The sequence below is a fragment of the Anolis carolinensis genome, unplaced genomic scaffold (assembly GCF_035594765.1).
Source record: "Anolis carolinensis isolate JA03-04 unplaced genomic scaffold, rAnoCar3.1.pri scaffold_7, whole genome shotgun sequence".
NCBI lineage: Eukaryota > Metazoa > Chordata > Lepidosauria > Squamata > Dactyloidae > Anolis > Anolis carolinensis.
In genome coordinates, this window is record NW_026943818.1 from 38,957,105 (window position 1) to 38,981,932 (window position 24,828).

Below are 24,828 nucleotides of genomic sequence, written 5' to 3' on the forward strand. Positions count from 1 at the left end.
AGTTAGAAGGCAAAGCTCCACTCACTTGGTCTCCTAGCAACCCACTCAGCCCAGGGGACCCTTTACCTTAACTACCACCAATTCCTCAATACTTTATTTCCCATACCACCATACTTTGCCACAGCAACGCGTGGCTGGGCACAGCTAGTGTGTGTGTGTGTGTGTGTGTGTGTGTGTGTGTGTGTGTGTGTGTGTATATATATATATAAAAGAGTGATGGCATCACGGCGACCCACAAAACAACAAAACTACAGGCCCCCCAACCTCGAAATTTGACAACACAACCCATCATCCACGCCTCTAGGTTGATACAAAAAAAAAGAAAAGAAAAATAAAGTCATAATTAGAGAGAGAGGAATAATTGCTTTTATCCAATTGCTGCCAGTTAGAAGGCTAAGTTCCACCCACTTGGTCTCCTAGCAACCCAAAAAAAAGTAATTAAAAACACTAAAAAATTAATACAATAAAATACTATACTAACATAAAATAACTAAAAATAATACAAGAAAATAATAAATTATAATAAATAAAAATATAACTTACAATAAAATTAATTAAAAAATGCAAATAACATCAAATAAAAATTACACAACAATTCTTAACCAATACCACCACCACTTTGCCACAGCAACGCGTGGCCGGGCACAGCTAGTTATAATATATAATATTAATTATATACCTATTAATATATTAATTATACATTATTTTATTTCAAACTATAATACTAATATATTTCTATGATATCAATAGCAATATTTTTATAATATTATTATATTAGTTTTATATATAAATTGATATGTAGCTCGGGGGCCGCATAACTAGTATCTCTTGGTTTGCCTCTCCTTCCCAGAGTCTGTTTTTAGGCTCTTGCTCGCCTGAGTGCTTTGGAGAGGAAGCCTAGAAACCCCGGGGGCCGCTCTAGAACTCCCCTCCACGTCCCGTTTGTAATTTTCCGTCCTGTCTCTTTCCCTTTTGCCAAAGACAACTTTCCCCCCTTTCGGACTCTCGCTGAATCAACAACGCTTTCCGCTCCCAGACAAGTGGGGCTTTTTGAAATTTTGTCAAAGCGTGGAAAACATTCAAAGAGAGGAGGAGAGAGAAAGGGGTTTGTATTTGCTTGGATAAATATAGGACACTATTATTATTATTTTATTGTGACACAGCAAACAAGATAGATCTGCTGGATTTCATATCACAAAACCACAAGTCGAACACTTCCCAAGTGTCTAGGACTGTGTGATGCATTATTATTATTATAAATTATTTTTATTATTATATTATTATTATTATTATTATTATTATTATTATTATTATTATTATTATTATTATTATTATTATTATAAAACTATGAAATCCAGCATGTCTATCTTGTTTGCTGTGTCATAATAAAATAATAATAATAATAAATAAAGGAAAACAATACATGTACAGTTGAGTCTCACTTATCCAACATAAACGGGCCGGCAGAACGTTGGATAAGCGAATATGTTGGATAATAAGGAGGGATTAAGGAAAAGGCTATTAAACATCAAATTAGGTTATGATTTTACAAATTAAGCACCAAAACATCATGTTATACAACAAATTTGACAGAAAAAGTAGTTCATTACACATTAATGCTATATAGTAATTACTGTATGTACTAATTTAGAACCAAAATATCACGATGTTTTGAAAACATTGACTACAAAAATGTGTTGGATAATCCAGAACGTTGGATAAGTGAGACAATAATAAGTGTAACAATAATCATCATCATCATCATTTAATTACTTATTAATCGCCCTCCATCCACGATGCTCTAGGCGATTTACAAGATAAAATTGTAAAGGATAAAAATACATACATACAAATATTGATTAAAAAATAATAATAGAATCAGAGTGAAATAATAAATGTATTTTTATTAATAATAAAAATAGAGTAAAATAAATGTAATAGTAGCAACAATAATAGAGAAAAATAAAAAATGTAATACAGTAGAGTCGCACTTATCCAACACTCTTTTATCCAATGTTCTGGATTATCCAACGCATTTTTGTAGTCAATGTTTTTAATGCATTGTGATATTTTGGTGCTAAATTCGCAAATACAGTAATTACTACATAGCATTACTGTGTATTGAACTACTTTTTCTGCCAAATTTGTTGTATAACCTGATGTTTTGGTGCTTCATTTGTAAAATCATAACCTAATTTGATGTTTAATAGGCTTTTCCTTGATCCCTCCTTATTATCCAACATACTCGCTTATCCAACGTTCTGCTGGCCCATTTATGTTGGATAAGTGAGACTCTACTGTAATAGGATCAGAGTGAAATAATAAATGTATTAATAATCATAATAAAAATGGAGTAAAATAAATGTAATAGTAGCAACAATAATAGAGTAAGATAATAAATGTAATAATAATAGAGTAAAATAATACATGTAATAATAATAATAAATACAGGAAAATAATACATGTAATAATAAATAGAGTAGAATAATAAATATAACAATAATAATAAGATAATAATAATAATAATAATAATAATAATAATAATAATAATTGAGACTCTACTGTAATAAGATCAGAGTGAAATAATAAATGTATTATTATTAATAATAAAACTAGAGTAAAATAAATGTAATAGTAGCAACAATAATAGAGTAAGATAATAAATGTAATAATAATAGAGTAAAATAATACATGTAATAATAATAATAAATACAGGAAAATAATACATGTAATAATAAATAGAGTAGACTAATAAATATAACAATAATAATAAGATCAGAGTGAAATAATAAATGTATTATTAATAATAATAAAAATAGAGTAAAATAAATGTAATAGTAGCAACAATAATAGAGAAAAATCCTAAATGTAATACAGTAGAGTCTCACTTATCCAAGCCTCGCTTATCCAAGCCTCTGGATAATCCAAGCCATTTTTGTTGTCAATGTTTTCAATATATCGTGATATTTTGGTGCTAAATTTGTAAATACAGTAATTACGACATAACATTACTGCATATTGAACTACTTTTTCTGTCAAATTTGTTGTATAACATGAAGTTTTGGTGCTTAATTTGAAAAATCATAACCTAATTTGATGTTTAATAGGCTTTTCCTTAATCCCTCCTTATTATCCAAGATATTCGCTTATCCAAGCTTCTGATGGCCCGTTTAGCTTATAATAATAATAATAAAATAATAATAATAATAATAATAATAATAATATCTGCCAAAAGGTATTATACAGTATTACAGTATACAGTATTACATACTGTAATACCAATCATAATAGAGAAAAATAATAAATGTACCATATATTCTCGAGTATAAGCTGACCCAAATATAAGCCAACCAGGACCCTCACCCGAGTATAAGCCGAGGGGGGCTTTTTCAGTCTTTAAAAAAGGGCTGAAAAACTAGGCTTATACTTGAGTATATACAATAATAATAATAATAATAATAATAATAATAATAATAATAATAATAATAAAACAAGCAGTCAAAGAAGAAGAACATGCCCTGGCAGAATATGTAAAGCAAAGTGAAGAACCTGCTTTGAGTGAAGTCAAAAATCAGAAACTCCTCAAAGCACAGCAGACAAAAAACCAGTACAAGAAAACCGCACTACAAACTAGAGCAGAATCAGTACAACAAAACCACACTACAAACTAAAGCAGAATCGGTACAAGAAAACCGCACTACAAACTAGAGCAGAATCAGTACAAGAAAACTGCACTACAAACTAGAGCTGACAGCTGGCACAACAAAACATTGCATGGAAAGTTCCTTGACAAAATGGAAGGAAAAGCTGAAAAGGAGAAGACCTGGCTCTGGCTCACGAATGGGACCCTGAAGAAGGAGACAGAAGGCCTGATCCTTGCAGCCCAGGAGCAAGACATCAGGACAAAGGCCATTAAAAAAAAAAATAATAATAATAATAATAATAATAATAATAGAAGACCTGGCTCTGGCTCACGAATGGGACCCTGAAGAAGGAGACAGAAGGGCTGATCCTTGCAGCCCAGGAGCAAGACATCAGGACAAAGGCCATTCAGGCCAAGATCGAAAAATCAGCTGATGACCCAAAATGCAGACTGTGCAAGGAAACCGACGAAACCATTGATCATATCCTCAGCTGCTGTAAGAAAATCGCACAGACAGACTACAAACAGAGGCACAACTATGTGGCCCAAATGATTCATTGGAACTTATGCCTCAAGTACCACCTCCCAGCAGCAAAGAACTGGTGGGATCACAAACCTGCAAAGGTCGTGGAAAATGAGCACGCAAAGATACTGTGGGACTTCCGAATCCAGACTGACAAAGTTCTGGAACACAACACACCAGACATCACAGTTGTGGAAAAGAACAAGGTTTGGATCATAGGTGTCGCCATCCCAGGTGACAATTGCATTGACGAAAAACAACAGGAAAAACTCAGCCGCTCTCAGGACCTCAAGATTGAACTGCAAAGACTCTGGCAGAAACCAGTGCAGGTGGTCCCGGTGGTGATGGGCACACTGGGTGCCGTGCCGAAAGATCTCAGCCGGCATTTGGAAACAATAGACATTGACAAAATCACGATCTGCCAACTGCAAAAGGCCACCCGACTGGGATCTGCAGCATCATCCGAAAATACATCACACAGTCCTAGACACTTGGGAAGTGTTCGACTTGTGGTTTTGTGAAACGAAACCCAGCATCTCTATCTTGTTTGCTGTGTCATACAACGTCGTTGTGTCAATAATAATAATAATAATAATAATAATAAGACTATTACTAGCTTGGGTACCCGTTGTTGTCCGGCTTATTTATTTCCATTTTTATTTATTTCCAACATTTGTATCCCGCCCCTCCAGTATGGTTAGGTCCAGGTCCATCGTCGGTAGGATTGTGACTGCTCTTTGAGTGCAGGCGAACTATAAATCCCAATACCTACACCTAACAAATGTCAAGACCAATTCCACCCCAAATCCACCAGTATTCGGATTTGCAGCCGTTGTGAGCCTTCTGCTTGTCTTGCAGGAAACTCTGCCCGCCCACAAATGTGTCGGCCTGTCCCCCGGAGAACACGGCTCCTAGTCCTCCCCGCGATGTTGACGCCCCCGTCTCCTCCTCCCCTCCGCAGGTAAGGCCTCCTCGGACCCTTCCACGGATCCCATTTCGGCCCTGGATAGTGCTCAGGACCCACTAGCACTCTCCCCAAGTGTATAGTCAGAAATAGTCTAGGATAATACACAGTAGGTAGTCCAAACTGAGGGTGAAGCAGGAGGATAGTCAAGATAGTTCAAAGGGTCAATAATTGTTAATAATTTAAAAAAAATATTAATTAGATCCCGATCCTACGATTCCCTTTTATTTATTCTTTGTTTCCACGCTGGGCTTCTTTCTCATGCAGATAAACAGCTTCGCTCTCACAGAGCCTTCTCTCACACCAAATCTACACAGGAGCTTTACACACGAGCCCTTCAAACTGGAGCTTCTCACATAGATCCCGATCCTACTATTCCCCTTTTACTATTTATTCTTTGCTTCCATGCTGGGCTCCTTTCTCATGCAGATAAACAGCTTCGCTCTCACAGAGCCTTCTCTCACACCAAATCTACACAGGAGCTTTACACACGAGCCCTTCAAACTGGAGCTTCTCACATAGATCCCGATCCTACTATTCCCCTTTTACTATTTATTCTTTGCTTCCATGCTGGGCTCCTTTCTCATGCAGATAAACAGCTTCGCTCTCACAGAGCCTTCTCTCACACTGAACTTACGCACGCGGCTTTCAAACTGGAGCTTCTCATGGATCCCTATCCTACGATTCCCCTTTATTTATTCTTTGTTTCATTGCTTCCACGCTGTGCTTCTTTCTCATGCAGATAAACAGCATCGCTCTCACAGAGCCTTCTCTCACACAAACTTACACACGAGGCCTTCAAACTGGAGCTTCTCACATAGATCCCGATCCTACAATTCCCCTTTATTTATTTGTTTCTTTGCTTCCATGCTGGGCTTCTTTCTCATGCAGATAAACAGCTTCGTTCTCACAGAGCCTTATCTCACACTGAACTTACGCACAAGGCCTTCAAACTGGAGCGCCTTCTCTCTCACCAAACCTACACACGAGGCCTTCAAACTGGAGCTTCTCATGGATCCCTATCCTACGATTCCCCTTTATTTATTCTTTGCTTCATTGCTTCCACGCTGGGCTCCTTTCTCATGCAGGTAAACAGCATCGCTCTCACAGAGCCTTCTCTCACACCGAACTTACTCACGAGGCCTTCAAACTGGAGCTTCTCACATAGATCCCGATCCTATGATTCCCTTTTATTTATTCTTTGTTTCTTTGCTTCCATACTGGGCTTCTTTGTCATGCAGATAAACAGCTTCACTCTGACAGAGCCTCCTCACACACAAACTTACACACGAGGCCTTCAAACTGGAGCTTCTCACATAAATCACGATCCTACGATTCCTCTTTATTTATTCTTTCTTCCTTGCTTCCACACTGGGCTTCTTTCTTGTGCAGATAAACAGCTTCACTCTCACAGAGCCTTCTCTCACACAAACTTACATACGAGGCCTTCAAATTGGAGCTTCTCACATAAATCACGATCCTACGATTCCTCTTTATTTATTCTTTGTTTCATTGCTTCCATACTGGGCTTCTTTCTCATGCAGATAAACAGCTTTGCTCTCACAGAACCTTCTCTCACACTGAACTTACACACGAGGCCTTCAAACTGGAGCTTCTTACATAAATCCTGATCCTATGATTCCCCTTTATTTATTCTTTGCTTAATTGCTTCCACGCTGGGCTTCTTTGTCATGCAGATAAACAGCTTTGCTCTCACAGAACCTTCTCTCACATGAACTTACACAGGAGCTTTACACACAAGGCCTTCAAACTGGAGCTTCTCACATAGATCCCGATTCTACTATTCCCCTTTATTTATTCTTTGTTTCATTGCTTCCATGCTGGGCTCCTTTCTCATGCAGATAAACAGCTTTGCTCTCACAGAACCTTCTCTCACATGAACTTACACAGGAGCTTTACACACAAGGCCTTTAAAACTGGAGCATCTCACATAGATCCCGATTCTACGATTCCCCTTTACTATTTATTCTTTGCTTCCACGCTGGGCTACTTTCTCATGCAGATAAACAGCTTTGCTCTCACAGAACCTTCTCTCACACTGAACTTACACACGAGGCCTTCAAACTGGAGCTTCTCACATAAATCCTGATCCTATCATTCCCCTTTATTTATTCTTTGCTTAATTGCTTCCACGCTGGGCTTCTTTGTCATGCAGATAAACAGCTTCACTCTCACAGAACCTTCTCTCACACAAACTTACACAGGAGCTTTACACACAAGGCCTTCAAACTGGAGCTTCTCACATAGATCCCGATTCTACGATTCCCCTTTATTTATTCTTTGTTTCATTGCTTCCATGCTGGGCTCCTTTCTCATGCAGATAAACAGCTTTGCTCTCACAGAACCTTCTCTCACACGAAATTACACAGGAGCTTTACACACAAGGCCTTCAAACTGGAGCTTCTCACATAGATCCCGATCCTACGATTCCCCTTTACTATTTATTCTTTGCTTCCACGCTGGGCTACTTTCTCGTGCAGAGAAAAAGCTTCGCTCTCACAGAACCTTCTCTCACACAAACTTACACACAAGGCCTTCAAACAGGAGCTTCTCACATAGATCCCGATCCTATGATTCCCTATTATTTATTCTTTGTTTCTTTGCTTCCACACTGGGCTTCTTTGTCATGCAGATAAACAGCTTCACTCTCACAGAGCCTTCTCTCACACAAACTTACACACGAGCCCTTCAAACTGGAGCCTCTCACATAGATCCCGATCCTATGATTCCCTTTTATTTATTCTTTGTTTCAGTGCTTCCATACTGGGCTTCTTTGTCATGCAGATGAACAGCTTCACTCTCACAGAGCCTTCTCTCACACAAACTTACACACAAGGCCTTCAAACTGGAGCCTCTCACATAAATCCCGATCCTATGATTCCCTTTTATTTATTCTTTGTTTCAGTGCTTCCATACTGGGCTTCTTTGTCATGCAGATAAACAGCTTCACTCTGACAGAGCCTTCTCTCACACAAACTTACACACAAGGCCTTCAAACTGGAGCTTCTCACATAGATCCCGATCCTATGATTCCCTTTTATTTATTCTTTGTTTCTTTGCTTCCACACTGGGCTTCTTTGTCATGCAGATAAACAGCTTCACTCTGACAGAGCCTTCTCTCACACAAACTTACACACGAGGCCTTCAAATTGGAGCTTCTCACATCCCGATCCTACGATTCCCCTTTATTTATTCTTTGTTTCATTGCTTCCACACTGGGCTTCTTTCTCATGCAGATAAACAGCTTCACTCTCACAGAGCCTTCTCTCACACAAACTTACACACGAGGCCTTCAAACTGGAGCTTCTCACATAAATCCCGATCCTATGATTCCCTTTTATTTATTCTTTGTTTCTTTGCTTCCACACTGGGCTTCTTTCTCATGCAGATAAACAGCTTCACTCTCACAGAGCCTTCTCTCACACAAACTTACACACGAGGCCTTCAAACTGGAGCTTCTCACATAAATCCCGATCCTATGATTCCCTTTTATTTATTCTTTGTTTCATTGCTTCCATACTGGGCTTCTTTGTCATGCAGATAAACAGCTTCACTCTCACAGAGCCTTCTCTCACACAAACCTACACACAAGGCCTTCAAACTGGAGCCTCTCACATAAATCCCGATCCTATGATTCCCTTTTATTTATTCTTTGTTTCATTGCTTCCATACTGGGCTTCTTTGTCATGCAGATAAACAGCTTCACTCTGACAGAGCCTTTTCTCACACAAACTTACACACAAGGCCTTCAAACTGGAGCCTCTCACATAGATCCCGATCCTATGATTCCCTTTTATTTATTCTTTGTTTCATTGCTTCCATGCTGGGCTTCTTTGTCATGCAGATAAACAGCTTCACTCTCACAGAACCTTCTCTCACACAAACTTACACAGGAGCTTTACACATGAGGCCTTCAAACTGGAGCTTCTCACATAGATCCCGATCCTACGATTCCCCTTTATTTATTCTTTGTTTCATTGCTTCCACGCTGTGCTTCTTTGTCATGCAGATAAACAGCTTCACTCTTTCAGAGCCTCCTCTCACACAAACTTACACACAAGGCCTTCAAACTGGAGCTTCTCACATAAATCCCGATCCTATGATTCCCTTTCATTTATTCTTTGTTTCATTGCTTCCATACTGGGCTTCTTTGTCATGCAGATAAACAGCTTCACTCTGACAGAGCCTTCTCTCACACAAACTTACACACAAGGCCTTCAAACTGGAGCTTCTCACATAAATCCCGATCCTATGATTCCCTTTCATTTATTCTTTGTTTCAGTGCTTCCATACTGGGCTTCTTTGTCATGCAGATAAACAGCTTCACTCTGACAGAGCCTTCTCCCACACAAACTTACACACAAGGCCTTCAAACTGGAGCTTCTCACATAAATCCCGATCCTATGATTCCCTTTTATTTATTCTTTGTTTCAGTGCTTCCATACTGGGCTTCTTTGTCATGCAGATAAACAGCTTTGCTCTCACAGAACCTTCTCTCACACGAACTTACACAGGAGCTTTACACACAAGGCCTTCAAACTGGAGCTTCTCACATAGATCCCGATTCTACGATTCCTCTTTATTTATTCTTTGTTTCATTGCTTCCATACTGGGCTTCTTTGTCATGCAGATAAACAGCTTCACTCTTACAGAGCCTTCTCTCACACCAACTTACACACGAGCCCTTCAAACTGGAGCTTCTCACATAGATGCCGATTCTACGATTCCTCTTTATTTATTCTTTGTTTCATTGCTTCCATGGTGGGCTCCTTTCTCATGCAGATAAACAGCTTCACTCTCACAGAACCTTCTCTCACACAAACTTACACAGGAGCTTTACACACGAGGCCTTCAAACTGGAGCTTCTCACATAGATCCCGATTCTACGATTCCTCTTTATTTATTCTTTGTTTCATTGCTTCCATGCTGGGCTCCTTTCGCGTGCAGATAAACAGCTTCACTCTCACAGAGCCTTCTCTCACACAAACTTACACACGAGGCCTTCAAACAGGAGCTTCTCACATAGATCCCGATTTTATGATTCCTCTTTATTTATTCTTTGTTTCATTGCTTCCATACTGGGCTTCTTTGTCATGCAGATAAACAGCTTCACTCTCACAGAGCCTTCTCTCACACAAACTTACACACGAGGCCTTCAAACTGGAGCTTCTCACATAGATCCCGATCCTATGATTCCCTTTTATTTATTCTTTGTTTCAGTGCTTCCATACTGGGCTTCTTTGTCATGCAGATAAACAGCTTCACTCTGACAGAGCCTTCTCTCACACAAACTTACACACAAGGCCTTCAAACTGGAGCTTCTCACATAAATCCCGATCCTATGATTCCCTTTCATTTATTCTTTGTTTCATTGCTTCCATACTGGGCTTCTTTGTCATGCAGATAAACAGCTTCACTCTGACAGAGCCTTCTCTCACACAAACTTACACACAAGGCCTTCAAACTGGAGCTTCTCACATAGATCCCGATCCTACGATTCCCCTTTATTTATTCTTTGTTTCAGTGCTTCCATACTGGGCTTCTTTCTCATGCAGATAAACAGCATTGCTCTCACAGAGCCTTCTCTCACACAAACTTACACACGAGCCCTTCAAACTGGAGCTTCTTACATAGATCCCAATCCTACAATTCCCCTTTATTTATTTGTTTCTTTGCTTCCTTGCTGGGCTTCTTTCTCATGCAGATAAACAGCTTCGTTCTCACAGAGCCTTATCTCACACTGAACTTACGCACGAGGCCTTCAAACTGGAGCGCCTTCTCTCTCACCAAACCTACACACGAGGCCTTCAAACTGGGGCTTCTCACATAAATCACGATCCTACGATTCCTCTTTATTTACTCTTTGCTTCATTGATTCCACGCTGGGCTCCTTTCTCATGCAGGTAAACAGCATCGCTCTCACAGAGCCTTCTCTCACACCGAACTTACTCACGAGGCCTTCAAACAGGAGCTTCTCACATAGATCCCAATCCCTTTTATTTATTTTGTCTCCCCAGAAGCGAGGCCAGCCCTCGGACTTCACCGACCCCGTGTCCACCAAGAGGTCCCGCATCTCCCACTTTGCGCAAAGGACTCAGCCGACGTTCAACGGCAAACTGAACTCGGGCCCGTTGCCCGTGGCGAGCGGGTCCGATCCGGTCCCCTCGGCCTCGCTTTTGCCCGCTCTGGAGCTGCCCCACGACCCGCTGGCCGAACTCAACAACGACCTGACCCACAACGGGAAGGACTTCGAGGCCGACGCGGGCGAGAGGCTCTTGGCGGCTCCCGCGATGGTGACGGCCTCTGCCCCGGCCGGGAAGCACCACGGGAAATCCCGGAAGAAGCTCAAGAAGCACAAGGAGCGGGAAAGGCGGGAGGAGAAGAAGCCGCCACAGCCTCAGGCGGCCCCGCGAGAAGAGCCCGACTGTGAGATGGAAAAAGAGGGCGACGTGGTGGGCGAGGGTCCCACTCAAGACACTGCAGGTGGGTGACAAAATTGACCAGTCGTCTCCACGGTCAACAAGGTAGGGATATGTCCTTCGTTCACGGTCCCTCCTGCTCTTGGGGAGGTTGGACTAGGCTGAAATAGTCCAAAATTAGGATTATTATTATTTATTTTATTTATTTACTAGCTGTGCCCGGCCACGCGTTGCTGTGGCTTATGGGAATGCTTTGTTGGCCAGGTGGAATAGCCTTGCAGCCTTAAAAGCAGTACCGCGGGGCCTAAAGGGGGCAGAGCCTACCCTTCTGACTGGCAGCCAGGGTTGAAAACGGCTCTTCCTCGTTCTCTAATTTGGACTTTGTTTTCCAGGTTTTTTGACTGAAGGACATAGATGGGATGACTAGGTCTTTTGTGGCCAAATTTGGCGTGATTTGGTTCAGTGGTTTTGTTGTTTACTCAGTCCTACAAACGTACATTACATTTATATATATATATATACTAGCTGTGCCCGGCCACGCGTTGCTGTGGCAAAGTGGTGGTGGTATTGGTTAAAAATTATTGTGGAATTTTTATTTGACGTTACAGTAGAGTCTCACTTATCCAACACTCGCTTATCCAACGTTCTGGATAATCCAAGCCATTTTTGTAGTCAATGTTTTCAATATATCGTGATATTTTGGTGCTAAATTCGTAAATACAGTAATTACTACATAGCATTACTGCGTATAGAACTACTTTTTCTGCCAAATTTGTTGTCTAACATGATGTTTTGGTGCTTCATTTGTAAAATCATAACCTAATTTGATGTTTAATAGGCTTTTCCTTAATGCCTCCTTATTATACAACATATTCGCTTATCCAACATTCTGCCGGCCCGTTTAGGTTGGATAAGTGAGACTCTACTGAATTTGTATTTTTAATTAATTTTATTGTAACTTATTTTTTCATTTATTATATTTTATTATTTTGTTGTATTATTTTTAGTTATTTTGTTATAGTATTTTATTGTATTAATTTTTTAGTGTTTTTTATTATTTTTATTGTATTATTTGTATTTATTTTATTTTATATTCTTTTATTAACACTGGGCTGCTAGATCAAGTGGGCGGAGCTTAGCCTTCTAACTGGCAGCAAATGGATAAAAACAATTATTTATCTCCCTCTAATTAGAACTTTATTTTTCTTTTCTTTTTGTTGTCGGAACCTAGGGGCAAGGATGGTGGGTTGTGTTGCCAAATTTCTAGGTTCTGGGGTTTGTAATTTTGTTGTTTAGTGGGAGGAACGGACACCATTACTTCTTTATATATATAGACTAGCTGTGCCCAGCCAAGCGTTGCTGTGGCAAAGTGGTGGTGGTATTGGTTAAAAATTGTTGTGTAATTTTTATTTGATGTTATTTGCATTTTTTATTAATTTTATTGTAAGTTATATTTTTATTATATTTTATTATTTTCTTGTATTATTTTTAGTTATTTTCTGTTATTATAGTATTTTATTGTATTATTTTTTAGTGTTTTTAATTATTTTTTATTGGGTTGCTAGGAGACCAAGTTGGAGGAGCTTAGCCTTCTAACTGGCAGCAATTGGATAAAAGCAATTATTCCTCTCTCTCTAATTAGGACTTTATTTTTCTTTTCTTTTTGTTGTATCACCCTAGAGGCGTGGATGATGGGTTGTGTTGTCAAATTTCGAGGTTGGGGGGCTTGTAGTTTTGTTGTTTTGTGGGTCGCCGTGATGCCATCACTCTTTTATATATATATATATATATATAGTAGGCATGTCCAATCGATGAAAAAAATGTTTCAATTCTCGTTTCTAAAGTAGGGGGCGCTGGCGCTTCGATATAAAAAGTATTTCTGATTTTTTTCACCCAAAAATTTTGGATATTTCTGAAAATTCGTAATGATTCTAAATGTTTCTAAAATGGCGGACGCGCATGCGCAATCGCTACACACCGGGCTTGTATGGCAATCTTCCATGTGGATGCAGAGGACGTTAGCCCCCACCTTTGCGTCCATCGTGGAAGCTTCTGATTGGCCGGGGAGCGGCAGCCATGTTAGGCTGCGCTAAGCTCCCATTCAAGGTAGGCTGAAGAAATGAAAAAAATAATTAAAATATTTTTAAAAATATATTTTTAAAAAATTTGGGGGGGGGGGGGGGAATTAACGAAACATTAAGAGACAATTAGAGAATGGGCCAACAATGGTTTGAATTACATTGCTGGTTGCGCTGTGAGACAATGTCTCGGAATGCGTATCGAAAACCGAGAACAATCCGAAATAATTCCGATATATGATTCAAAACGATTTTTTGGACATGTCTAATATATAGATTGACAGTATTTCTATTCCACCCTTCTTTCTCTTCCTCGTTCTCTAATTTGGACTTTGTTTTCCAGGTTTTTTGACTGAAAGACATAGATTGGATGACTAGGTCTTTTGTGGCCAAATTTGGTGTGATTTGGTTCAGTGGTTTTGTTGTTTACTCAGTCCTACAAACGTACATTGATGTTTTTTACTGGGATAATTGTTTTATTGCTTTGTTACTGTTTTGTTTGTTTTATCGGGCCTGGCCCCATGTAAGCCGCCCCGAGTCCCTTCGGGGAGATGGGGCGGGGTATAAAAATAAAGTTATTATTATTATTATTATTATTACATTATATTTATAGATATATAGCTGTGCTCGGCCACATGTTGCTGTGGTTTATGGGAATGCTTTTTTGGCCGGGTGGAATAGCAGTGAATAGCCTTGTAGCCTCAAAAGCCTGAACCCCGATAGTACCATTGTGGCCGAGGGGGTTGCTAGGAGACGAAGTGGGCGGGGCCTAAAGGGGGCAGGGCCTACCCTTCTGACCAGCAACCAGGGTTGAAAATGGCTCTTCCTCGTTCCCTAATTTGGACTTTATTTCCAGTTTTTTGATTGAAAGACATAGATTGGATGACTAGGTCTTTTGTGGCCAAATTTGGTGTGATTTGGTTCAGTGGTTTTGTTGTTTACTCAGTCCTACAAACGTATATTACATTTTTATATATATTGATTGACAGTATTTATATTCCGCCCTTCTTTCTCACCCCGAAGGGGACTCAGGGCAGATCACAATGCACTTATACATAGTAGACATTCAATTCCACGAATAATAATAATAATAATAATAATAATGGAAACAATAGACATTGACAAAATTACGATCTGCCAGCTGCAAAAGGCCACCCTACTGGGATCTGCGCGCATCATCCGAAAATACATCACACAGCCCTAGACACTTGGGAAGTGTTCGACTTGTGATTTTGTGATACGAAATCCAGCATGTCTATCTTGTTTGCTGCGTAATAAAATAATACTAATAATAATAATAAAACTTTATTTATACCCTGCCACCATCTCCCCACGGGGACTTGGGGCGGCTCACATGGGGCAAGGCCCAACCAGCACAATTTACAAAAACAACAACATAAATACATTGAACAATATACAAATAATAATAATAATAAAACACAGTAAGACAATAAAACAAGAGTTAATACAGCAGTAATAATATCAGTCAACCACCAAGTACAATTAATTAGACATACAACATATATAGACAGACACAAGAGGTAATTTAACATTTTTTTAGATTCCAGCTTCATAAGGGTATGCTCGATTCCGGGGGAACTGTCCGCTTGTGACACCCGAGTCCTTGATGGAGTACTTCCTTATTCTTTCTGCACAGTGCTGGAAGTTTTTATGGTGTCATAAATTAGTAAAATTAGCCTCCCTGCATAAAGCGGTACCTACATTTCCTTCTCGGCAGATATAACTGTCTTTCAGGCTGCTTAGATCAAGAGCGAGCTAGGCTATTAAATGGTCGGGAGCTCAATCTGGCCCTTTTCATTATTTTCCAGGCTTGAACGGGACGTGCCACAGCTCCGCTTCCACAAGACCGGATTATTTGATGTGAGTTTTCCCATGTGAGAAGCAAGGGGATTGGCCTGGAGTGGGACAGAGTGGTCTGAATCCATTGGTTCATGGAGCAGCAGAAAAGAATTTGGTCCCTCTGCTATATATATATACCGTATATACTCGAGTATAAGTCTAGTTTTTCAGCCCCTCGGCTTATACTCAAATAAAGGTCCTGGTTAGCTTATATCCAGGTCAGCTTATACTCAAGTATATATGGCATTTTATTCTGTTATTGTTATTACATTTATTATTTTACTCTATTATTGTTACATTTATTATTTTTCTCTATTATTATTACATGTATTAATTTATTCTGTTATTGTTATTACATGTATTATTCTATTCTGTTATTACATTTATTATTTACTCTAATATTGTTATTACATGTATTATTTTATTCTGTTATTGTTATTACATTCTATTATCGCTACATTTATTATTTTTCTCTATTATTACATGTATTATTTTATTCTGTTATTGTTATTACATTTATTTTATTCTATTATTATTACGTGTATTATTTTATTGTTATTGTTATTACATGTATTATTTTATTCTATTATTGTTACATTTATTATTATTCTATTATTATTACATGTAATTTTACTTCGTTATTATTACATTTATTATTTTACTCTATTATTATTATTACATGTAATTTTACTTTGTTATTGTTATTACATTTATTATTTTATTATTATTACATGTATTATTTTATTGTTATTGTTATTACATTTATTTTATTATCGTTGCATTTATTATTTTTCTCTATTATTATTATTATTACATGTATTTTATTCTGTTATTGTTATTACATTTATTTTATTCTATCATTGTTACATTTATTATTTTTCTCTATTATTATTATTACATGTATTATTTTATTGTTATTGTTATTACATTTATTTTATTTTATTATCGTTACATTGATTGTTTTTCTCTTATTATTACATGTATTATTTTATTCTGTTATTGTTATTGCATTTATTATTTTACTCTATTATTGTGACATTTGTTATTTTTCTCTATTAATTATTATTATTATTACATGTATTATTTTATTGTTATTGTTATTACATTTATTTTATTATCGTTGCATTTATTTTTTCTCTCTATTATTATTATTACATGTATTTCATTCTGTTATTGTTATTACATTTATTTTATTCTATCATTGTTACATTTATTATTTTTCTCTATTATTATTATTACATGTATTATTTTATTGTTATTGTTATTACATTTATTTTATTTTATTATCGTTACATTGATTGTTTTTCTCTTATTATTACATGTATTATTTTATTCTGTTATTGTTATTGCATTTATTATTTTACTCTATTATTGTGACATTTGTTATTTTTCTCTATTAATTATTATTATTATTACATGTATTATTTTGCTTTTTCTCCCCTCATTGGGCCCTTTCCCCATTCCTTCTTGCCCCGCCAGCAAATACGCCGCCATCGCCTCTCCGGAGCAGCGCCAGAGCTACAAGAACGATTTCAATGCCGAGTACAACGAGTACCGTGCCCTCCACGCCCGCATCGAGCGCATCACGCACCACTTTGTGCAGCTGGACGCACAGCTCAAGCAGCTCCCGCCGGATACCGAGGAATACAAGGTGCGGCGTTGTTAAAATCGGGATTTTGTAAAATCCTAGTCCCGGGTGATATGGTGGATTGTATGCAGCAATTTCCTACGTTGCACTGTATCATAGGCTGCCGTAAGGTCCACAAAAACTTTATCTTTCTCATAGTCTTCCTCAATATACTCAGTCAAGTTAAGAATCTGATCTAAACCTGAAAGAACTCAGAAAAGGTATAATAATAATAATAATAATAATAATAATAATAATAATAATAATAATAATAATAATAATAATATAATACTGTATTAAAAGCACAGCAGACAAAAAAAATCAGTACAAGAAAACCGCACTACAAACTAGAGCTGACAGCTGGCACCACAAAACATTGTGATTTTGTGATATGAAATCCAGCATATCTATCTTGTTTGCTGTGTCATAATAAAATAATATGATAATAATAATACTGTATTAAAAGCACAGCAGACAAAAAAAATCAGTACAAGAAAACCGCACTACAAACTAGTGCTGACAGCTGGCACCACAAAACATTGTGATTTTGTGATATGAAATCCAGCATATCTATCTTGTTTGCTGTGTCATAATAAAATAATATGATAATAATAATACGGTATTAAAAGCACAGCAGACAAAAAAAATCAGTACAAGAAAACCGCACTACAAACTAGAGCTGACAGCTGGCACCACAAAACATTGTGATTTTGTGATATGAAATCCAGCATATCTATCTTGTTTGCTGTGTCATAATAAAATAATATTATAATAATAATAATAATAATAATAATACTGTATTAAAAGCACAGCAGACAAAAAAAATCAGTACAAGAAAACCGCACTACAAACTAGAGCTGACAGCTGGCACCACAAAACATTGTGATTTTGTGATATGAAATCCAGCATATCTATCTTGTTTGCTGTGTCATAATAAAATAATAATAATATGGTATTAAATGGTGCAAAACTGGCGAAGCACCTGGCCCGGATCAGCCAATGATGGAGCAAATCAAACACATGGGCCCCAACTAGAATTTGAATTTCTTCAATCAGTGCTTGGTACACATAATAATAATAATAATAATAATAATAATAATAATAATAATAATAATAATAACAACAACAACAACAACAACAACAACAACAACAACAACAACGATCTGCCAACTGCAAAAGGCCACCCTGCTGGGATCTGCGCGCATCATCCGAATCGACTTGTGATTTTGTGATATGAAATCCAGCATGTCTATCTTGTTTGCTGTGTCATAAAATAATAATAATAATAATAATAATAATAATAATAATAATAATAATACATCACACAGTCCTAGACACTTGGGAAGTGTTCGACTTGTGATTTTGTGATACTAAATCCAGCATATCTTATCTTGTTTGCTGTGTCATACAATATAATAATAATAATAATAATAATAATAATAATAATAATAATAATAAGGTATTAAATGATGCAAAACTGGTGAAGCACCCAGCCTGGATGACCCAATGATGGAGCAAATCAAACACCTGGGCCCCAACTGGCTTTTGAATTTTTACAATCAATGCTTGGTACACATAATAATAATAATAATAATAATAATAATAATAATAATAATAATAATAACAACAGACAACCTCCCAGATGCAGTACTCCTTCATTTGTACCAGTCAAAGATCCATCCTTGCTGTCTTCAATCCATCAAGTTGCAAAGTTCATTGTATGGGTCACCTGTCCTCTACAATAATAATAATAATAATAATAATAATAATCACACAGTTCTAAACTCTTGGGAAGTGTTTGACTTGTGATTTTGTGATACGAAATCCAGCGTATAGATCTTGTTTGCTGTGTCATACTATGTCTTTGTGTCAATAATAATAATAATACAGTAGAGTCTCACTTATCCAAGTTTCACTTATCCAAGCTTCTGGATTATCCAAGCCATTTTTATAGTCACTGTTTTCAATATATCATGATATTTTGATGCTAAATTCGTAAATACAGTAATTACAACATAACATTACTGCATATTGAACTACTTTTTCTGTCAAATTTGTTGTATAACATGATGTTTTGGTGTTTAATTTGTAAAATCATAACCTAATTTGATGTTGAATAGGCTTTTCCTTAATCCCTCCTTATTATCCAAGATATTCGCTTATCCAAGCTTCTGCCGGCCCGTTTAGCTTGGATAAGTGAGACTCTACTGTAATAAAATCTGGTCAAGAAATCCCTAGGAGAGCTTTAGTGCTGGAGCTGGATGCCAGAGTTCAGACATCATCATCATCATCATCATTATTATTATTATTATTATTATATCTGAACTCTGGCATCATTATTATTATTATTATTATTATTATTATTATTATTATTATTATTATTATTATTATATCTGAACTCTGGCATCCAACTCCAGCACTCAAAGCTCTCCTAGGGATTTCTTGGCCAGATTTGTATTATTATTATTATTATTATTATTATTATATCTCACCCGGGTCCTGAACTGTCAGAAACGCTACAAGTTCCTCAGTCTCGTTGCCAGGTTTTAACGTGCAATGTGCCAATTGTTGTTGTTGTTATTTTTATTATTATTTATTTTATTATTATTATTATTTTGCAGACAATCCATGACCAGATCTTGCAGGAATACCGGAAAATCAAAAAAGTGAGTTGGTGGGTCTTGGGCACAGGGCGGGATACAAGGGTCGGTGAACCACATGGGCCATCTAGTCCTACCCCATGCAGGAAAAGCAGAAAGCACCCCTGACAGATGGTCATCCAGCCATCATAATGATAATAGAGTTGGATTAGGGATCAGCTGGTTTCCCTGTAACAGGCAGTAATAGCACCTCAAGCTTCTGTTCAACCCTTTCAAAGCTCTCAGTTTGGGCGGTGATGGCACGATCGTCAGCGTAGATGAAACTCTCTCTCCCTTCTGGCAGTGGCTGATCATTTGTGTAGATGTTCAACATGGATGTTTTCTGACTTACAGACCTATATTTCCCTTTTCCTCCCCTCCAACGTTACAGTCCAACCCCCGCTACGGCCAGGAGAAGAACCGCTGCGAGTACCTGCACAACAAGCTGGCCCACATCAAGAAACTGATTGCCGAGTACGACCAGCAGCAGTTCCAGGCTTGGCACTGAGAGGGAGACCGAGGAGGAGGAGAAGGGGGTCGGCGGGGGCGTTGAGGCCATTTGGGGTGCCTTTTAGACACAACACGGCCGTCTACGGATATCGGGACACAAAGCACACCCGCGGATGACGGCTCGGTGTTGTGGCGGCTTGGCGTCATGTCAGCTCAATGTCATGTCAGCTCGGTGCTGTGGCGGCTCGGCATCACGGTGGCTCGACATCGTGGGCTCGGTGCTGTGGCGGCTCAGCGTCATGTCAGCTCAGCATCATGGTGGCTCGGCGTCATGGTGCCTTAGCGTCGTGGGCTTGGTGTCATTTCAGCTCAGCATCGTGGCAACTTGGCATCATGGGGGCTCGGTGTGGTGGTTTGGCGTCATGTCAGCTCAGCGTCGTGGCATCTCGGCATCATGGCGGTTCGGCATCATGGTAGCTCGACATCATGGGCTCAGTGTCCTTTCAACTCCGTGTTGTGGCAGCTCGGCATCATGTCGGCTCGACATCGTGCCAGCTCAGTGTCATGGCGGCTCGACATCGTGGGCTCGGTGTCCTGTCAACTCCGCGTCGTGGCAGCTTGGCATCATGTCGGCTCGACATTGTGGCAGCTCAGCGTCATGGTGGCTTGACATCGTGGGCTCTGTGTCATGGTGGATCAGTGTCATGTCAGCTCAGCGTCGTGGCGGCTTGGCGTCATGGTGGCTCAACATCATGGGCTCAGTGTCCTGTCAACTCCACGTCGTGGCGGCTCGGCATCACAGCAGCTCGACATCGTGGGCTCGGCATCGTGGTGGCTCGGTGTCATGGTGGCTCGACATCGTGGGCTCAGCGTCCTGTCAACTCTGTGTCATGGCAGATCGACATTGTGGCAGCTCAGTGTCACGGCAGCTCAACATCGTGGGCTCAGCATCATGGCGGCTCGGCGTTAATGTCAGCACAGTGTCATGTCAGCTTAGCATCTTGGCGGCTTGGGTGTCACGGCAGCTTGACATCATGGGCTTGGCGTCATGGCGACTTGGCGTCATGTCAGCTCACCGTCGTGGCAGCTCGACATTTTGACTTGGCGTCATTTCAGCTCACCGTCGTGGCAGCTCGACATTTTGACTTGGCGTCATGTCAGCTCACCGTCGTGGCAGCTCGACATTTTGACTTGGCGTCATGTCAGCTCACCGTCGTGGCAGCTCGACATTTTGACTTGGCATCATGTCAGCTCACCGTCGTGGCAGCTCGACATTTTGACTTGGCGTCATGTCAGCTCACTGTCGTGGCAGCTCGACATTTTGACTTGGCGTCATGTCAGCTCACCGTCGTGGCAGCTCGACATTTTGACTTGGCGTCATGTCAGCTCACCGTCGTGGCAGCTCGACATTTTGACTTGGCGTCATGTCAGCTCACCGTCGTGGCAGCTCGACATGTTGACTTGGCGTCATGTCAGCTCACTGTCGTGGCAGCTCGACATTTTGACTTGGCGTCATGTCAGCTCACCGTCGTGGCAGCTCGACATTGTAGCTCGGCGTCATGTCAGCTCACCGTCGTGGTGGCTCAGCATCATGTTAGCTTGGCGTCGTGGTGGCTCGGTGTCGTGGCAGCTCGCTATCCTTTCAGCACGTCTCCAATGGGATTCGATCCCCGTTCCTGCCCCACACTTCAGTCTCCAGCCTTCCTCTCGTCCTGAGATTGAAAAACCATCTTCCGAGGGGGTCCCGGACCCCTTTGTGCCGCTCTCCGTCTTCCCGCCGGGCTCTTGCTCTCCTCCTGTCCTCGCCCACCGGCGGCGGCGGCGTCATACCGCCTTTCTCTACAGAGCCGTTGCGACCGAAAACGTCCCTCGGTGGTGCAACAGACCCATATCGTGACCCAATTTTTGGCAGCCGGAGGAGAAAGAACTCCCTTCCTACGATATATATTTATATATATATTGTATACGAAGATGTATTGTGTATATTACACACCCGTGTACATATAAGAAATCTATCTATACATATGTATAAATATAAATAATAAAATATAAATATATATATTCTGGAGGTTTCTAGGGTTTTCGGATAGATATATATATTTAATCGGGACGGGAGACGGAGAAATACTGTGACTCGCCGGCTTTTGCTTGCTTGGATTTTTGGAGGTTTTTTAAAATCATTAAAAGATGTCTTGATTTCTTGTTTTTGTGCCTCGTTTTTTGCCATTTAGAACCTTAACGCGGTCCAAAAAAGTCAATATTTTAATGGTACCAAATGCATACGGTTGTGGGTGAACTACAACTCCTATCATGCCGGGTGGACACCATGAAATTCCATCAGTACTTAAAATTGAGATGATGGGTGGGGTTGAGTATGCTAGGGTGAACTACAATTCCATAGGGTGAACTACAACTATTTAGGATAAACTACAACTCCTACTGTGGGTGAGACTACAACTCCCACCCATAGGGTGAACTACAACTATTTAGGATGAACTACAACTCCTACTGTGGGTGAGACTACAACTCCCACCCATAGGGTGAACTACAACTATTTAGGATGAACTACAACTCCTACTGTGGGTGAGACTACAACTCCCACCCATAGGGTGAACTACAACTATTTAGGATGAACTACAACTCCTACTGTGGGTGAGACTACAACTCCCACCCATAGGGTGAACTACAACTATTTAGGATGAACTACAACTCCTACTGTGGGTGAGACTACAACTCCCACCCATAGGGTGAACTACAATTATTTAGGATGAACTACAACTCCTACTGTGGGTGAGACTACAACTCCCACCCATAGGGTGAACTACAACTATTTAAGGTGAACTACAGCTCCTACTATGGGTGAGACTACAACTCCCACCCATAGGGTGAACTACAACTATTTAGGATGAACTACAACTCCTACTATGGGTGAGACTACAACTCCCACCTTAGGGTGAACTACAACTATTTAAGGTGAACTACAACTCCTACTGTGGGTGAGACTACAACTCCCACCCATAGGGTGAACGACAACTATTTAAGGTGAACTACAGCTCCTACTATGGGTGAGACTACAACGCCCACCCATAGGGTGAACTACAACTATTTAGGATGGACTACAACTCCCACCCTAGGGTGAACTACAACTATTTAAGGTTAACTACAACTCCCACTATGGGTGAGACTACAACTCGCACCCATAGGGTGAACTACAACTCCCACTCATAGGGTGAACTAACTATGTAGGGTGAACTGAAACTCGCACCCATAGGGTGAATTGCAACTATGTAGGGTGAACTACAACTCCCACTATGGGTGAGATTACAATTCCCACCCATAGGGTGAACTAAAATTATGTAGGATGAACTACAACCCCCACCCATAGGATGAACTACAACCCCCACCCATAGGATGAACTACAACTCCACCCATAGGGTGAACTACAACTATTTAGGATGAACTACAACTCCCACTATGGGTGAGACTACAACTCCCACCCATAGGGTGAACTACAACTATTTAAGGTGAACTACAACTCCCACTATGGGTGAGACTACAACTCCCACCCATAGGCTGAACCACAACTATGTAGGGTGAACTACAACTCCCACTATGGGTGAGACTACAACTCCCACCCATAGGGTGAACCACAACTATGTAGGGTGAACTACAACTCCCACTATAAGTGAGACTACAACTCCCACCCATAGGGTGAACCACAACTATGTAGGGTGAACTACAACTCCCACTATAAGTGAGACTACAACTCCCACCCATAGGGTGAACTACAATTATTTAGGATGAACTACAACTCCTACTGTGGGTGAGACTACAACTCCCACCCATAGGGTGAACTACAACTATTTAAGGTGAACTACAGCTCCTACTATGGGTGAGACTACAACTCCCACCCATAGGGTGAACTACAACTATTTAAGGTGAACTACAACTCTTACTATGGGTGAGACTACAACTCCCACCCATAGGGTGAACTACAATTATTTAGGATGAACTACAACTCCTACTGTGGGTGAGACTACAACTCCCACCCATAGGGTGAACTACAACTATTTAAAGTGAACTACAGCTCCTACTATGGGTGAGACTACAACTCCCACCCATAGGGTGAACTACAACTATTTAGGATGAACTACAACTCCTACTATGGGTGAGACTACAACTCCCACCTTAGGGTGAACTACAACTATTTAAGGTGAACTACAACTCCTACTGTGGGTGAGACTACAACTCCCACCCATAGGGTGAACTACAACTATTTAAGGTGAACTACAGCTCCTACTATGGGTGAGACTAGAACTCCCACCCATAGGGTGAACTACAACTATTTAGGATGGACTACAACTCCCACCCTAGGGTGAACTACAACTATTTAAGGTTAACTACAACTCCCACTATGGGTGAGACTACAACTCCCACCCATAGAGTGAACTACAACTATTTAAGGTGAACTACAACTCCCACTATGGGTGAGACTACAACTCCCACCCATAGGGTGAACTACAACTATTTAGGATGGACTACAACTCCCACTATGGGTGAGACTACAACTCCCACCCATAGGGTGAACTACAACTATTTAGGGT

The 24,828-nt window shown here is 39.8% G+C and overlaps 1 protein-coding gene across 1 annotated transcript in view; it reads left to right on the forward strand.

Moving 5' to 3' along the window:
* ell (elongation factor for RNA polymerase II) overlaps positions 1-22,429 on the forward strand; it is a 72,368-nt gene extending 49,939 nt beyond the window's left edge. Inside the window, exons 7-12 of the mRNA XM_062959164.1 lie at positions 5,025-5,127; positions 11,169-11,634; positions 15,478-15,529; positions 16,988-17,159; positions 19,757-19,801; positions 20,166-22,429. Of these exons, the coding sequence (XP_062815234.1) occupies positions 5,025-5,127; positions 11,169-11,634; positions 15,478-15,529; positions 16,988-17,159; positions 19,757-19,801; positions 20,166-20,282 (955 nt within the window). The 3' untranslated portion in view covers positions 20,283-22,429. The remainder of the gene's footprint in view (positions 1-5,024; positions 5,128-11,168; positions 11,635-15,477; positions 15,530-16,987; positions 17,160-19,756; positions 19,802-20,165) is intronic.
* Positions 22,430-24,828: the final 2,399 nt, after the last annotated feature.